This window comes from Sinohyriopsis cumingii, chromosome 12 (assembly GCF_028554795.1).
Source record: "Sinohyriopsis cumingii isolate HCF-2022 chromosome 12, ASM2855479v2, whole genome shotgun sequence".
Classification (NCBI taxonomy): domain Eukaryota; kingdom Metazoa; phylum Mollusca; class Bivalvia; order Unionida; family Unionidae; genus Sinohyriopsis; species Sinohyriopsis cumingii.
The window spans coordinates 36,049,960-36,069,007 of record NC_142972.1 but is presented as its reverse complement, the minus strand read 5'-3'; the positions used below and the strand labels follow the sequence as shown (position 1 = coordinate 36,069,007).

Below are 19,048 nucleotides of genomic sequence, written 5' to 3'. Positions count from 1 at the left end.
GAAAATAGCTTTATCCATAAATTCATAAGATGTTGCAGAGATAACTTATTTACAAGGTGTTATTATTTATAATGTGTTCTCTTGTTGAGTAGCAAGCTTTGCATCTGCTTGCCTTTAAACAAGAGTATTACAAATAGTACAGTTAATGTTCACATGCTTTAATTAGTATTATCATACTTCATGCAAAATCCTCTTTATTGATCTGATACTTCTTAATGTGAAACCCTCTTTCATTGGTCTGATACTTCTTATGTAAAACCCTCTTCATTGGTCTGATACTTATGTAAAACCCTCTTACATTGGTCTGATATTTCTTATGTAAAACCCTCTTTCATTGGTCTGATACTTATGTAAAACCCTCTTTCATTGGTATGATACTTCTTAATGTAAAACCCTCTTGCATTGGTCAGATACTTCTTATGTAAAATCCTCTTACATAGGTCATATACTGTAATACTCTCATATTCTTCTTTTAAAGTTTGTAAAGTGGTGTTGATTTTTCCTTTTTTCTGACCTGACATGTTTTGAAGTTTGAACATTTTCCACTATATATAATCCAAAACTCAATATAAAGCTTTTCTCTTAATATTGGCACCATTTTCTATAAATATTATAGACTGGTCCGCTAACTACCTACCAAATCAATATAATGAATCTTTGAGGTAAAAGTTCATATTTGAGGAAACCCACCTGTTTTCGTGGAAATGGGTTAATTACAGTTGCTGTAAATAGCAAATAAGGAAAGTACTCTTATTGAGCAATCAACTTTTAAGAATATTCTCAAATTTATATGAGTAGAATTAAAGAGATGATAATAAAAATAACAAAAACTTTCTATTGCTTTATTTTATTTTTTTACGTACAGAAAAACATGTAATCTATACAAAGGCAAGTTCACAACATCATTTGGTGAAAAAAGCATAAGGATTATGCTGTTGTTGTTGTTACTAGCAAGCTTTCTCACATACACACATTGGCTGATTCCGAGATTCGAACCCATGCAGACAGAGGTGAGATGGCAGTGATCCGTAACAGACAGCGCTTTAGACCACTCGGTCACTCCAGGCCCCTAAAGATTATGCCAAAAGCGTAATGGTTGGCATGTATGTATAGACTACCTACAAAACTTAGTAATGGTAGATGAAGGAGAATTTGAATTATTGTGCAGAAACAAAATAGGAAACAAACTGACAAAAGGACAAAATCTTAAACTGATATGCACTGCTTTATGATAGGCATATAAAAATGCACGTTTTAACAATTCCGTCAACTGAACAGTTCTGTTCATAGTAAATGTTATGGTGTTCACAGCAGTTCAAATTCTAAGCCCCAAAACCAAAAATCTGCATCAACAAACCTATGTTAAAATGATCTCTACTAGCAAATTCTTCTAAGAGAGACACTATAATTGTATAGTCATTTGTGGCAAGCAAACTCTCTGGACCATGATCTGTTGTCCTGGTTGCAACAAACAAAAAGCTCCTCTAATGAAGTTAATTCCAGAATAACTAAAAATTTACATTTAATATTTTTCTTATTGAAGGCTGTACTGGATTGAAATGATATTTTACACTTTCGCCTACTGTAATGCAAATAAGTCTTCAATAAGGACAAAAGAGTTAGACCAAAGCAGGATTTTATGATAAGAAATATTATGGGCAATAGTTGCAGACCAATGAAAATTTGTTACAAAACCATGTTATTTTTCTTATTACTGAAGACAGAAAAATAACTCCATCAACTTATGAAAGATTCTGAGAATAATTTCTGACAAATTAAACAAGTCCCAACAAAAACAAGAAATAAAATTAACTGGACCATGCATTGATTATGGCATAAAATTGGAAGAATTATGGTAACAATTAAATATAAACATTTATTACATCTTTTAAAACAACCTGGTCTTCAGTTAGCTTAGTGAAAACAGTTAAATCATCTGTAACTATTTATTAATTCACAGAACAATTTTTTTCTGTTCTTTGCCTTCACTTTTTTGTACATGTGGGTAAGACTGATGGCTGATCCAAACTCTGTACGTCTCAGCTGCTACAAAATTACATCTGTAACAGGTTCTAATATTCATAGAAAAACAGAATATCTAACATTATTATACTCTGAAATAGTGGTGTGGTAACTCAGTGGTTAAGGAACTGAACTAATGATCAGAAGAATGCATTGTCTTATTTCCACCAAAAGACCAGCCTGTATTGACTACAATGCAGTACTTAGGCAAAGTACTTTACTCTATATGCCTTGAAACAACATAACATTGAAAGTGTTGATGTGCTGTACAACATCCAAATCAAACCTGAAGCCAGTATTTCATAGCAAGCAATTTGTGTGATGATATTGTAAACATTCAATTCTTTATATTACAATTCTATGATCTTAAACTACGTATCAGAAAGAAGCAAAGCCAACAAGTTTAGCAAAATTCAACAAACAATTTATTTCCCTGGAATACAAAATTAAAAAATTTAAAAGGAACTTACAATATTGTAAATTAAATCCCAAATAATTTTAAAAGTTCTATCACAAATCCAAAAGTTTAGTTTTCTAAATTTATTTTTTAATAGCCTTGAATGACCTGATGTGCAAACAGTCTTGATGTATCACCATGATATAATCCAGAATGTCTTTGATAGAATTCACAATAATGCTAAACTAGAGATTTAGTCCAAACAGTCAATGAGCACTTTGTAATTCCAATGAATAATTTAAATATACGATTCCTCTCAAAGTATAACTGAACACAACTAAAAGACTGGCATTAAGATGGTAATAAAGACTTTGTTTACAACCTCAACCTTATATACACCCACACTATTTACAATAACCTTTTGGAAAAAAAACTCCATCATCATAATGGAAAGTTACACCAATCTGTAAACAAATCCATTTCTAGATTCTTCTAAGGTCATAATCAAGGCTGGGTCTTGATCTCAAGCCCATGTAACCAACCTATCTATAGCTTACTAACAAGGCAAAGAGCAGACCAAAACTCTATCCTCAATCATGAACAAAGGTCAAGCACACAAAATAAATATACATAACAATTAAAAGAATATAAAGGTTAAAACATTAGCTATGCAATTGTCAGCATTGATCAAGTCTGAAAAGCAGACACATGCATATAGTGACAATTTTCATAAAGTCCACAAATTTACCATACTTTGACCTGAATGTCAGTGCCTCTTCTTCGGAAAGGCTGGTTGTAATGACAATGGAATGCAACAATGCATGATCCTCATTCAAACTTCATCAACATACCTCAAAGTTTAGATTAAGATATCTGACTGGTTAAACTTAGGCCATACTTAAAATTCATGAAATCAAAGGGCTGGATTCTAGACTTAAAATGATATCAGACTAGAGTTCTATTACCAAATCCAGGCTTGATGTTCAACACCAAAAATTCTGGATCAGCCCTTTATATAGAAAGTCTGGATTCAGAACTGATAAAACAAAACCTGTTCAAAAAAAGGAAAAGCTTTGATTCTGTTGAATTTGCTAACCTGTACAAGGAAGTATTCTTGAAAATTCCATCCTGCTTCATTTCTTTTCTCCCTCAAACCCCTCATATTGTCTTCGTACTTGGTCAGATGTCTGCCATAAGCCTGAAGCAGCAACTGTCGTAGTCGCACAAAGAAAGAATTCCATGACTCAGTACTCTTTGGGTCGCTTTTTAGTGGTTCAACAAGCACAAAGCATCTGAAATGGAGAGAACATTTTTTAATCCAAAACTATGAAAAATAATTAGACAAGAAGGCTACAGCTTGAAAAGAAAAGCCTGTGATCAACGAACTGCTAAAAAAAAAAATTAACTGTTGATGTCACCACTGCTTAAGGAAAAGTGACTGCTTTGTCTTACTGATTATAAAAAAGCTTTCTTCAGCAGTTTTCTTGATTTTACATACTATGTCATGCATCAGTTTTGACCATTCTGGAAATGAAAAAGAAGTCATTTCAAATATGAATTTATGTACAATTCTTAAAATTCTAAAAATTGCAACTGAACAAAGTAAGATCCTAGAACTAGAGCAGAGAACAGGTCTAATGAACTTTAAAGAGACTGGATTAGGATACAACTATTCATTTAGATATAGATAAGCAGCATATCATGCATTTATTGCAAATAAATCTGATTAAAAATGCATAAAGAAATTTTAATAATGCATTTAATGTCTGTGAACCAGTGAAATGTTAAGCATTTAGTGGAAAGTTGGTGGAGTATGGTCTCTGCTGTAAGAATGGTTATAATGCATTCAATTAATGTGAGATCAAGACAAGTTCCAGATGTTCTGTGTGTTTGAAATGACAGAACTTGATCACAGTAAGAACACTCGCTCTAAAAAAGCAATACAATTATGTGCAACAGAGTTAGTCATGGTCTTTATGCTATTTGATGCAACAGGCATTGGTATTCCAAGTTAGCATGATATGGTGTTGACAAAAAACCACATTAAAATTTTGTACAAATCCATAATTAGTTCCAAAACCAGGAAGTATAATATCAAAGTCATTACAATTTCACATACAGCTCTTATTAAGTTTATTTTGTTTCACACTGATGCTATAAGACAAGCTAAACATCTGATTCTATACCAGCCACACAATGTTAACATGAAATTCGTGACAGGTCTGTTTCTTTCATCCTTTTATTCTAAGCATTTAGACCATCTCTGACAGTCTTGCAAAACTCCAACATACTCAAGTTTTTAACAACATATTTGCTTCCAAGTTCATGTTTGCAAGTGCACTGGGTTCAAATAAATGCAGTACAAAATTCTCTATGAAGGTCTTTAATAGAAAACCTGGTATCATTTTTAGAATGATTACTGAACTCAACTGTCCCAGACAATGTCAAAATATGCTCACATACCAATTTTTATTCAATCTATGAATATTATTTTCCAGAAGAAAAAAAAACAAACAAATAATATAATGGACTGGTATCATTCAAGATGTCCTTCAGATATATCCTTAAACTGGATCAGGTAAAATCCATTCATACTTGTTTGTGTTATCATGCTCACAAGCTAATAAAGCTTAAGACCTGAATCAAGACCTTTGACATTGTTCCAAGAGTGGATCATTATGTAACAAGGTACAACATTTGTAAAGAAAATAATTTGTCCATTGTACAAATCATAGTGTTCATAAGTTCAATTAAGTACCAATATGTAACCACCTTCGATTTGACCACTAGGTCAATTAGGTCTGGTTTTAATCTGAGCAGTTTAGAATAGGTAGCTATAACAAACTTATCCTAATAGAAGATACACAGACAATAGAAAACAGACAAGGCTATCAAATAATATTTCTTATGAATAACCAGAAAAGCTATAAATTGAAAAAGTTAAAATTTAAAAATAGTTGGCAGTGACCAATCTTTTCATTATATTTCAAAAAATTAAATTTACCTGTCAGGTTGCTTGCCACAGAAATCACTGCGCACCTTGTCAATGACAGATGCTCTAGGCAGAAGTTTAGACTTCACCTTTGTCTCATCTGTCACCACAACAACTATCAACCAGTCTGGAATGTTGTGATTTTTTAGACCTGAGCACCATTCTGCCATTTCTTCTCGTACTGTCTGCTTGTAAGACTCTAAATCCTAATAAAAAAATGGTAATAAAATCCAATATCATACAATTCAGAATTAGATAGTATGTAGAATTTAGCGTTCAAAATTTACTAAGAGTGTGTGTGACTTTGATTTTTAATGTACTTTAACAATTTAAGAAAAGAAAAGATAAACAAGACATACAAAGTTATACTTGTAAATAACAGAAAACAATCAAGCAAGGAAACTAAGTAAATGTCATTTTTTCAAGATTACAATATACCACACTGTAACTGTCCTTCATTATAATGGGATTGTTGGGGTCCATAACTACTGACCACATTATATACAGAACTAAGATACATCGAGAATGGCATTTATATATACTCAACCATGATATATTGTGAATGGCTTTACACAAATATCATAAAGAGAGAATAGCATTATGTACACAACCATGATACAGAGTGAATGGCTTCACACAAATATCATAAAGAGAGAATAGCATTATGTACACAACCATGATATAGCAAAAATGGCACTATGTATACAACCATAAATATTGAGACAAAAGCATTACATACACAACCATGAAATGGCGAGAATGGGATTATGTACACAACAATTACAAAGAGACAATGGTATTATTGGGGCCCAGAGTGGCCGAGTGGTCTAAAGCGCTATCCGTCATGAATCACTGCCATCTCACCTCTGTCTGTGTGGGTTCGAGTCTAGGGCTCGGCCAATGTTGATATGTAAGAAAGCTTACCAGTAGCTTCTCGTGGGTCGGTGGTTCCTTCTGGGGTTTTCCCAGGTTCATCCTCCCCAATTAATACTGGCTGCCATGCATCAGTGATAAAACTGCTCCAAGATGAAACTGATGTCCAACTAACCAAAAAGACTTTGTAGCAGTCCTTCTGTCTTTTTTAATTAGTGAGTACTAAAATCATCTCATATATTCTTGAGAAATTCAAAATTCAACAATAGCTATATTTTTTGTATGCTTGAGTTAACAAGTTCACCAGATAAGGGCAGTATAAAAATCTGACCCTGAACCTGATATCACAGAATATGAAAATACTCATCATAGATATCAAGAAAATGGGTCTGATAAAAATTCATTTATCATGCTCACAAACTATCATGGATACAACCTTAGTCAAGACCACTGATTTTGAAATCAATGACATGTCACTGAGTTCATAATATTCAATGAAGTACAAATATGCCAGCAGTGACGTTAGGCTTGACCTCAAGGTCAAGAAGGTTTGGTTTTCAATCTTGTTCACAAAGGAGTGGATATGTTGGTTGTCAGATCTGCATCATTTTCATTCTGAACCAATTACATGTTTCACAAGGTACTTTAGTGAAAACCCCATCTTAATGCCACCTTTCTTTCAGTGATAAAACTGTGTTCCAAGTTTCTTGACATTCCTCCAAGAAATTTAAGAGAAAGAGTGACAACAAACTAGTGAACAACAGACAACTGGCAGATGCAGGACCATTGCAAAAACTATTCTGTTCTTTGACCAATACAGCTATAATTATAGGCGCACATTTTTCAGTTTAACATATTTGTAAGAAATAACAATGTATACCGTAGTATCACTTATCACTTTTCATGGCTCTCAATTTTTTTGGTTATGTAAAAAAAAAAATATATATTTATGGTCAACTGAATTTGTGATTTTGCCTGTCAAAGTTTGTATATTTGAAGGTATTTCCTGGATTATCCTTTACAAAATTCTGAAATTAAATAATACAAAGGAAATGAACAATGCAGACAAGAAAAGTCATTTCAGTAATAAAAACTGTACAATACTACCATCTGTACTGGCACCAATTTCACACCTGTCAAGATAATTGCTAGCAAACAACATCAAGGGAGCATACACAGCCAACAATATTAAGCTAGTAAGTTATTTAAATATGACTGTGTATGATCCCTTTCTTTAAACATTTGTCCATAAATTTGCATCATCAATTACTTTATAATGCCAATGGCACTGACACAGTGATTCAAGAATGGTAAAATTTAACTTTGATCCCCATCAGTTTGAATAATCTCATCATTCCGCATGTGAACAACATGTGTGACCAGCAGCCCAAAGAACAATGCAGTCAGCAAGCAGTGTCATCATTTTGATGTGTTCACAGTGCTCAAAGAAAACAATTTTTAGACACAGGCCCTTGGCTGGTGACTTCAATAAACTCACAAGCCCTGACTGAAATTTCACAAGCCTGGATTCCAATTTCAACACGCCCAAAACTTCCCCTTTTTTAATACTGTCACACAATGTTGCAATAGCTACATTTGGAATATAAATTTGATTGGGTTCAAAGGGGTATGAAGGTAAGGCAAGTGTCATTAGTGTTCATCACTACATTCACTGGGGACATGGATGGTCCTGGTGTTAAAACTTCTCTGCTGGATTCTCAGAGTGAATCCTGGTCAGAACTGATTTGACATTTGTCGATGTGTTGTTTGCAGTATGTGCAAAGAATTAATATCCCTTATCTGTCTTTACTGGGGGCATGCTTCGCAAAGTAAAACTCCATCAACCAAGAGCTTTGAAATTTATTTATTTTGTGCTTTGCTGGTAGTTAATTGCTTCACAAAAAGGCTTAAAAAATGAATTACACTTGAACACCATTCCGACAAATGAAACGATCATGTTTGGCATTCAATAAATGTCGCAAAATCCGACTTCAAAGAAATGTTGCTGCTGTTCAAAAAATACATATAGCTTAAACAGTCTCATTCACGGCAATAATATTTAGTACCTTTTGTTTTTGTACACTCATTTATCATCTCTTCGATTTACCTATAATGGATTGTTCCACTTCATGATCCTACCTATGCAAATTAGCACAATGGGCTCACCCACTAGCTATTGCCAGCCAGTCAAGTATTATGTGTGAAACAGAGGTTTGTACCTGACCTCTTTGCCTTTAATTGCTATTTAAACTGCCTAAGGGATTGTTTTACATCAGCTCCAATCATGAATGTTTACCGTTTTTACATACTGCATGCAATGAACAGTCATAGACTAAAGTTCGACCTTGTCAGAGGCATAGGGAGTACAAAATCATATTTTTAGCATTAAACTGCTTGCTTCAATTTGATTAAATCAGATCTCAATTAGATGTAGGACAGTGGTGATCTGATTTAGATTGCACCGTGTTATGGCAGGTATGTCAACATCTTGAAAAAACATTTAAACATTTCATCAGTGTTTCCTCCAGCAATATTTTTTTATTTTTCATCAGGCCCAATGGGCACCTCATTCTGAATACAGGACAAGCCCAATCTAAAATTAGAGGGGACCCAGGCTATTGGATTTTTTAGCACTGGTTCATCAAAGGGAGCTGATACAGCCAACAATGCTAAACTAATCTGTTTTTAAAGCATACGTGTATGATCTCGTTTGTAAAACAATCTCTTTCGTAAAACAATGTCCATAAAGATGCACCATCAATCACTTTTTGACAACCATGGCATTAATACACTGATTAAAGAGTGAAGTTACACAACCCCGACACTTTGGATAATGTCATCAATCCAATTTGAACCAAACATGTGACCAGCTGCCCCTTGTTCAATGTAGTTAGCAAGCAGTGTCAACATCTGATGCATTCAGAATCCACCAAAGTGTTAATATGCTAATTGAATTGAAAACAATGGAAGCACTCCTTTGTTTGAGCCTGCCTCATTTACGAACATCAACCACCAGATTTTACTTAAAACTTCATCAATGAAGCCAATTCATGCCAAATAGATTACAGCAGATAATGCAAATATGTTTAAAAGATCAGACCAAATTATCTATGACTCTGAGAATGCTGGCTTGTTTAATTCAAGTTTCAGGTATTATGTATATCAATATTTTTTTTAAACTCCTGAAACATGACTTTAACTAATTTTTATCATTTTTATTCATGGCTGTAAATCATACATAATATCTTATACAGTAGTCCCCCTCTTGAACAGCCCCCCCAACCAGCGGCCACCTGCTTCTTACGACCAGAATCCCTTGGCACTGATGAGTTTGTATTCAAAAGTACCCCTCAAGAATGGCCACCCTTCTAATATGACCAGCAGCCAGCATATTAGTACAAAAATGTAAAATGTTCCCCTCATGAGCAGATACTTTATATAAAAAATGTATCCAGAACAAATAATTAATTCATATCGTCAATACATGTCTCCCAATATCAAGTTTCCGTCACTGAAGTGTTCACTAAATTATATGTAACAGTAAGATTAATATTATATCATTGTTTATAAAAGCCAATGTTTACAGGAAACGGGCATAACAATGTTATGAGAGTTTTGGGCTTCACACATCTGTCAAGTTCTTCTCTTTGATCATAACAAGGGTTAGTATTGGCTAAAAATAGATTTTATGCATTAACACACACACACACACACACAGAAATTAACCTTGACCTTGAACAAAACAGGGTACCAGACAAATACCGAAAAAACATGTGGCATCACATTATTGCTTCCTTTATGAAGAAAGCATTTCATCCACTCAACAAAAGTTTTGAATGCATAATTAAATTGCTTACAGTTAGCAATATCCAGATAAATAGTTACCAAACATTAACATGTCATCACATAAACAGAGGCATATTATTTTAGAAGAAAGTCGATTATTCTACTCGACAACATCGGGTGAGGTGGGGATAAGGGACTTGCTGAATAATTTTATGTAGAAAAGACTTGAATAAAACAATTTTATGTTGAAAAGACTCGAATTAACAATGTTGTACCCGATAAGGAGGTGATTCAGCAGCAGTGGGAAAATGATCAAATGGAAAGAGAGTTATGTATGTAACAAGATTTAAATGACGTTTTTGAATGGTTTTGCAATGTGCATGACAATAATACCTGCTCGTATATCACACTTACGCAAAGAATAAGAACTATGAATGTATATTCAGTTGAAATAAGTCTATTACTATAATATAGAACCTTTTAATAACTAATGTTACTTTTGTAAAAAGATATTAAGTGCTTTGAAGTATGTAGCTTTCTTACTACGTTCATTACATATATTTCTCATAAAAACTGTAGTCCCCCTCTGTAAAGGCCACCCGTCTTATAAGGCCACTTTCCCAGCGCAGAAGGGGTGGCCGTTTATGAGGGGGACCAGTGTCATTAAAAACTGTATACATGACCAGATTATCTTAAGAATCTATAAATAGATACATATAGACACACACACACACATAGAGAGAGAGAGAGAGAGAGAGAGAGAGAGAGAGATACTGTGGTTGTGCTAGGTCAAAGTGATGCAATTTGAATATTTCTGTCCTGTTTATTGCTAAAATCAGTTGTAAAAGTGTACATGAAGAGAGAATTGAGCATGCCAATCGGTTTCATTCAGATTTTGGAGTCATTCACATTTCTTATGTTCCTGTTGTAAGCCTGCAAATGTGTTTTATGTTATACTTAGATATTATTTGAGTGGAAAAACATTTGTTGTGACTGTTAAGTGAAAACAGAATGTGCTCGTTATTTAGATTATAATATTTTTCTGGAACTGCTATAAATTATTCAAAGAAATTCTGGACAATGCCATCTTGACATCCTCTCAGTTCTTGGAGGAACAGTACATTTCTGGTTTTGAAATTGATAAGGAACCTGTCAATCATTTAGGACTTTCATTCACCTGTATAAGAACTAGTTTGAAATCACTTCATAATAGTGCAAGTTCCTCTCGTGTTTTCATTTATAACTTTGATAGTTAAATTGTTTAAGTTTTACAAAACATATTGGTTTATTATTTTTTTCTGCTACTTAGATTGTGACCATAGTTGTAACACAGGATTAATTACCTGACAAACGTGTGTATCAGCCACTTTTGACTGATACAACAGTGATTCTGTAGTTTTGTTCGACAGTCAGTAAAGTGTAAGCTTCAATACCCTTCAGTAGTTATTTTGTATATAGATAGTGTTTGATAAGTAATTATACTTCATGCAATAGTTCTAGTAATTTAGAACCAAAGGAGTTGGTTTATAATTTAGATTTTTAAGGGTTACAATAAAACAAACACATGTAAAAACTAACATCTTATTACCAGATTACATAAATGATGCTGATTTATCAGACAGCTTGTAGAGCTAGGAATGAAACTAAGAAATGGGGTGGGTGGGTTATCATGTGTGGCTAACTTTGCATCGGGTTTTAAATTTGTGGTTTGGGTGAAAGAATGCCATGAAAACTGGTACGCCATGAAAATTACAGTACCAGGATATGGCTCTGAAACTGAAACAGCCCTTTCCAAATACCAATATTCAATGGTGGAAAGACTTTCAAATATAAAAATGTAACCCTGACAAGTAACCTTACACAATCAGTCCAGAAGATATGAAAGTAAGGGCGACTGACAAGTGTTTTATCTGTCTCTTCTGGCAGGATGTCTTCATCATAAGGAACAAAACTGGCTTCCAAGTTGACACTTTTTGGAGGTCTTCCATATGATCTTTAATAGAATAAAAATTATACGATTTAATGTTTTAATAAATAATGAAAATGTAAAAATAAGATTTATAAATTTAGAGATAGTTTATGTGACTTACTAAATAAATTACCATGCAGTCTCCTTTATCAAAGGAAATGCTGTCATACATAGCTGCATACTAACCACACAGTAAAATGTACTTTGTAAAGAACCATAATAGAATGCTTGAGTGGATGCCTGTAACCTTAATACAACATCTATGGTCAATTGTTTCCCCATCTTAAGACTTGTTTTTATAGTAAATATACAGGCAAACTGAATTAGCAACTGCTATAAGACTAGTGTAATAATTGCATTAATTCTGTCATTTGAATTACCAACAAAGGTCTCAAAAGCATACAGCACTTTACACCAATGCATATTAGTTTAGTGATGAGAGAGCTTATTACATTTTAGAGTTTGGAGTAAAATGTGTTGTTTTTTTTAATTTCATTATTTTTTACCATCGTTACATTGTTACTTTGTCAACATTACTAAAAGCTCACAGTCTGTCTTTCTCACTCATTTTAGCCATTTGTATGCATTACAATATTTGGGAATTTTCAATGTCAAAAACATTGAAGTTTGTTTTGTGGATCTGTACTTCCGTATTCTTAAATATTTACTAAGTAATCCGATGAAAGAAAAAGGTTAACTAGCTTCACAGTAGTCTGGTGAAGAATCGGGGGGGGGGGGGGGGGGGAGGGGGGTAGAAAAATAAATTACCTGCCTACCAAGGACAACTTAAAATAAAAAAAAACTGGTCAATTAAACGATTCAAAGTTCAGTTAGACAACCATCTTTAGATGGCAATGTTTTAAAATGTGTGTGAAAAATCAATAAAATGATCTGTCCACATTAAATAACATTTTCTCATAATCTGCAAGAAATACTATTCTTAAATTGGAAGCACGGAACAAATATTTCTTTTTCTATACTCTGGAACTATCATACAGATTTTTAATTGGATATCTAGATGATTTTGCTGGGAAATATTACTTTTTTTCAATCTGTTTGTACAGTGGACAATCATGCTTTTTGAAAATTTGTTCTACCCTTGAAAATCTATAAGTACTACCTTCTCCATTCAGCTGGCTCCTTGGGCAGGCCTTGCAACACAATGGATCGAAGTGAAGAGAACAGGGCCTGATTACCATGATCTAAAATCAAAATTGAAATTAATACTGTAGTAATTTATCTGTGATTTTTATGCTTCTTATTACCTTTTTAAAACTTGTACAATTAATCATAGGTAACAAGAAATTATCATTGTCTTAGTTACCTACATTTGGCTTAATTTTAATTAGAAGCCAAATCTTAAAACCAAACATTAGATAACAAAACAGAATTACGATCTGTAAGGATTAATGGTGTATAAAATTTATGATTTTTAAAAAATCAGATGACAATATATTTCTTCTGATTATTCTCTATTTCAGGTATTTACCATTTTATGCAAGGGAAGATTTTCCTTTACTTGGATGTAGAGACTCAGAACACTGCGCAGCACTACCTCACTATAAGACCCTTCATTATCTTATGAAGTGACTATGGTCATGGATCCATTTCATTAAATGATAGTAAAATTATATACATAATTTACTACCTTTTTAAGACAGTTTCACTTTAGTGTGGTACATTCTATGGCTCTCATAAACAGCATTATAATGAGGGAACAGTATTGTGTGCTTCATTATAAGGCAGTCTCACTATAAAGGTGGTATCCTCTATGACTCCAATGGATGGCATTATGAGTACTGTATCAGGTACTTTATTATAAGGCAGTCTCACTATAAGGTCATGAATTCTATAGCTTTCATAGTTATCATTATAATGAGCACTGTATCAAGTACTTAATTATACACAGAATTTATGTCGGGGTTTGGGCCGAGACAAGGAAATCCCAGTCGCGGGTTTATATTATGTCTCCCCACTCGGGCAAGCCTCGTGGGGAGACATAATATAAACCCGCGACTGGGATTTCCTTGTCTCGGCCCAAACCCCAACATAGATTATTTTTCTCATCCAATATTTTCTTTTAAAGTAAAAAGAATTCTGCACTAGTGTTTACGTCTAATGTTTACATGTGGCGCATTAATATAAATATGTTAATGAGGGCTGTGGTGTTACCATTGCGTTCAAAGTACACAGTTTATATGCGTGAGCAAAGAAAAATAACAACATAAAACGTCGCATAATAATGAGGTATTATCATATTTAATATATGGATGTTATATGACATTGACAATAAATAATTAATATTTATTACAAGAAACTGTTTTATTTTCATCAGTTCCAATTTTGAAAAGTTATATTGTAAATAATAAAACGATATCGGCTACTCAGCTCTACTGTAGTTATACTTAGTAGAAGCTGTAACAAAGAGTAACATCTTTCTTTAGATTATTCATGGGTAATTAGAGATCTGTGTCACTATCGTATATAACTATTCTTTTCTTTGGAGGAGGTGAAACCGTGTCTGACATACTTGTGTTGTCCTTTATATTGATTGTAAAATTACCTCTGTGTATAATAGACCCTCCAAAAACTGACTCTAGTGGATAACCATGTGCTAAACTTTCAAGTTCACGGATTCTTTGAAGATTTATTTTCTGTCTCGGAAATATGGCAAGTGCTACAGTGAAATTTGCTTATGGAATTATGTGCCGACGGATAAATGATTCCTTCTGGCTGGTAAGTGTATTATTTGTCATTAAATATTGTAGGTATATTTTTGATTCAACTGGGGCACAATGGAGATGCTTAACAAAATTAGAAAAAAACGTTTTATATAACACTTTACTGGCTGTTAATAAGTTTTCCGTAGTTAAGAGAGTTGGGAGGCTATGAAGTGTATAGGTCTATAGTCTATATGCATGGAGCAGTGTTTTCTATTATATTTTCATTTCACACAGCATTGAGAATTTTATCCTATCTGAAGGACAGTCATTTTCAGGTCAGCGTCATTAAATGTGGCTAATAGTATATACTTTGTTTCACACAAAGTATTTAAAACTAATTAGGTAGCTTTAGCTACATTTAATGACGCTGATTTAAAATTGTACTGAGCTAAGACTGCATATAGGATAAAACTGACCATGCTGTGTGGAACGAACAAGCATAATACCAAAATGCTCTACATCATAATGCGTTTGTCTTTGTCTCTCTCGAAATGTTTTTTTATGGTGTGTTCTCAAACATGGATTTAATTTAAGTTACTATGTTTTTGTTATATATTTTTCTTGCTCTTGTTGTTGTTGTTTGATTTTAGTACAACTACGTCAGGCACAGCAGAAGACAATAAGGGTTTCTTCTTTAAAAGTAGTTCTGAGCGCGTGGACACATTGACTGAGACGACTGGTCTGAGTTGACTAGACTGAGACAGGAAAAGTAAGGTTAGCAAAATAAGTAGATTTCTCTGTTGCATGGGTGAGAAAAGGCAGTCTCAATATATGGTGACTTATTATATGCCCATTTTTTTCTCCATTAACTTTACATTGTCAGAATCATTCAATATTTTATGATATTGCACTCACATGCACCTCATATTGCACTCACATGTACCCAATAGTGTATTAGGAACTACTTTGTAAACAAATCATGTACACTCACATAGTAGGCACTTTACGTTTTGGTTGATTAAATTTGTTTCTGAATGAACTAAAGCAGACGTTTCATGGATTGCCACCTACCAGCTGCTTTGCCACATTCCAAGTTAACTTTCTTGACATAATGTTTCAGATTTAGGCTAGTGATAGATGCCAGATTTCATAAAATTGCTGCATCCCTACAAATAAAATGCAAGTGACAAGGCATAAACTGTCTTCTTTAGCTGGTAATAAGAATGTCAAAAAATATATTTACAGTTTTACATCCCGAATTTCCTCAAAATGTACTTTTGTAATTCTGCAAATCCGAATTACATGAGCCATGTCATGGATTCTCAAGCTTGATTACACATTTCAAAATTGCACTGTAATTTTGACTATATTCCAAGTGCAATTACATCCTTCTTACCACACTCAAAATGAAACAAACATTATATTCCACAGCATCTTTTTGATAATTGTCATAGACTACATATTTCCCCTCATTATGATTTCAAACATTCAATGACAGAACAGAAACACCTTTGCACATGTCAACACACTGCTGAAATCTGATGTACTTCATGTAGAATTGGCACAGATAATTCCAGTCCATAATCAAAATATTTTGTACAATCGAAAAAATACCAAAATCTATTCATTCCAGATCAAATGGAAAGGTTGTTGCAATGCGCATTCATTCACAATATGACTCCAATTTTCAATTTTAAATAGACCAAAATGCCATTTTTTTTTTAAAAGTTATGTCTAGCATGCAACTAAGTTCAAATTTATCTTGGCAGAGTTATATGTGCATTAATATTGTTGTTGCTGTGTATTGATGAATCTGTGCTTGTGTATTTAGTTTGGAATACAGCATACATTCAGTTACTTGGTTTCTTGTACTGTATTTCGGTTTATATAATTAAGTCTTAGGTAGAATAAGAAAATAAGCATATAATAAAAAGGTTACTGCATTTGTATGGGAAAATATGAAATGGTTTTGTCGGAAGGATATATTGCACTCCCAAGATTATGCAGTATTTCCATCCGAAAAACTCATTAATATTTTCCCATACAAATGCAATAACCTATAAATACTATGTGGCTCTCATGGTCAGTGTTATAATGAGCACTGTATGAGGTACAATCCAGTCTCACAATAAGGTGGCATAGCACGTGGCTGTCATGAACAGCATTATAATGAGTACTGGATCACAGTGGCAGTGGATGCTAACATAACACTTCCAAGATTACCAGTAAAATTTAATTCGTGCAAAGTGAAGTTCATGCAGAATGCAAGTAATTAAAAAAATATGGGCTGATTACCAAATAGGTTTGTTACTTACACTTAATATTGTAACATTTAAAATCCATGCTAATAAACTCAAAGGATTTTAATTTAACTGTATACTGTAACAACTAAGCATCAATAACTTTTGAAACTTTTAAACAATCAGCAAATTTGCAAACATTTGTCTTCACAAATATTGATTTTCTATATTTAACCATGTACTACTTTTAAATAAAAGTGCAGTCAAATGATCATTATGGTACTTAAATCACACATAACATAGATAAAGCTATCTTTTCTGTTTGTACAGGTTTTGTGCAAACCAAATCACTAATGATATTAAAAAATATCTTTAAAGTTATCAAAATTCCACAGGGAGATGAGTCACCTTGTGTTGATTAGAAAGTACAGGGGACCTGTTTACAGTTTTAAATAACCATTTGGCCAGAGACAACTGCCTGTGATAAAAAAAAAGATTTAAAAAAATGGTATAAGCATAAAATGAAACTTCCCCTCCAGTGTTTATAGTGATATCCACCCATCATCAAAGTTAAAGTTTCCTGTGACCTTTCCCAACCTGTATTCATATTAGTAGAGGTCAGAGCATATTCCCAATGGAGAACGTGAAATTTAATTAATTTATGTTGTAGTGGTATGGGCTAAGAAAATTAATTGGGGCTGAAAGTAGCAGTGGTCCGAACTATGTAATTTTTAACATAGACCTGCTGATTTTTCCAAGCTTAAGTCAGCTGGACCAGACAGTTTGAGAAAATCCTTAGCATAACATCATCCAATGTATCCTTAATAAAAAAATTGCATATTTCAGGCATTCAGAGTTCAAATATATTGATCACTAATTTGTATATGATCATGTATTTTATGAATACATAAAAGACCGATTTCCAAAATACAGTTATTGAAAAACTCAAGGAAGTTCCTGGCCAGCTTTCTCACACAGCCATGTTGGCCAGATCAAGACTTGAACCCAAGTGAACAGAGGTGGGAAGTGAATTATCTGTAAAGGTGAGCACCTCAGACCATTCAACTATATGTGGCTCCAAAGTTGCTGGGTGAATAACTCAGGATAAGTCTATTCAAGTTCGGTTTGTTGAAAAATTACTGTTTGATTAAGGTTATGAATTTGCAGTCAAAACTGTAATATCAATGGACTGTTCTATTTGAACTGCCACTATCTAAACAAATCACAATGCAAAACATGTGAATGAAGGAAGCATCACCCCAAGAAGAGTAACACGTGGAATTCCACGCGATATAATCATTGCTTGGTGGTCTCCATGCATTAATCTTACCTTGGGATGATGCTGTCTTCTACGCACGAGTCAGCAATTTAAAAAATGTCAACTGATGATGGTGAAACAGGTCTTCCGTTCCAAGAAGGATTAATACTGTGGAGAAGAAAAACATTCTGAAGGAATGATATGGGATTTTACTTATTATCCGCTTAAAAAAGGTCAGTCGAAATCAATGTATTAATTACTAGAGAACGGCCGATAGTCCGAAAGTATTTCTGCGAAAAAAATCCATTATGAAATACTGCATCGCCCTGGTCTCCGCTACAGATAATATCAGAAAGAAAGAAAGAAAAAACACTACTTGTTGGTCCACCATGCCGCTACCGCTCGGCAAATTATGTTTCTCAAAGGGAATAAGTTCTGGCCTCAGGCCCCAATATAACTGTTCAAATATTTAAAACGGGGTGTGAAAGTTCGGAGAAAACTTTGAATACTCTACTGTACTCAGTATAGACCCAGAACACTGTATTGTGTCGAGACTTTCGACCGTGTTACAATTCTAAAAACTGCAAACTGGCAAGTGCATTTTTATTTATAAACTGCAAGTTTTATAAATGTTACATGTAACAATAGGCTTAGATTCCATGGTGTTTCATTTGGTAAGTTGCGGCAACATTCTTCGTCCACCTCTTCCACAGATGCAAAGCTGTGATGTTGATGTTATATTCATGGTAAATTCGTAACCTTAATTAATATTGGTTTATGATAACTATCGAATTTTTAGAAAAGACGTACATTTAAATAAATGCAAATAAATCCGTAGAAGAACAATT

General features: G+C 33.6%; 1 protein-coding gene across 4 annotated transcripts in view; it reads right to left on the bottom strand.

Moving 5' to 3' along the window:
- Window positions 1–18,934, bottom strand: part of LOC149786256 (trafficking protein particle complex subunit 10-like) — a 90,494-nt gene extending 71,560 nt beyond the window's left edge. For all 4 annotated transcript variants that reach the window (XR_016424902.1, XM_089976639.1, XM_089976640.1 and 1 more), the window contains exons 1-5: window positions 18,837–18,934; window positions 13,160–13,241; window positions 11,931–12,063; window positions 5,424–5,617; window positions 3,516–3,711 (exon numbers count right to left, since the gene is read on the bottom strand). Coding sequence is in view for 3 of the 4 variants with exons in the window: in XM_089976639.1 (XP_089832765.1) it covers window positions 3,516–3,711; window positions 5,424–5,617; window positions 11,931–12,063; window positions 13,160–13,241; window positions 18,837–18,861 (630 nt within the window). In the remaining variant the exon portion in view is untranslated. The remainder of the gene's footprint in view (window positions 1–3,515; window positions 3,712–5,423; window positions 5,618–11,930; window positions 12,064–13,159; window positions 13,242–18,836) is intronic.
- Between the last annotated feature and the right edge of the window lie 114 nt (window positions 18,935–19,048).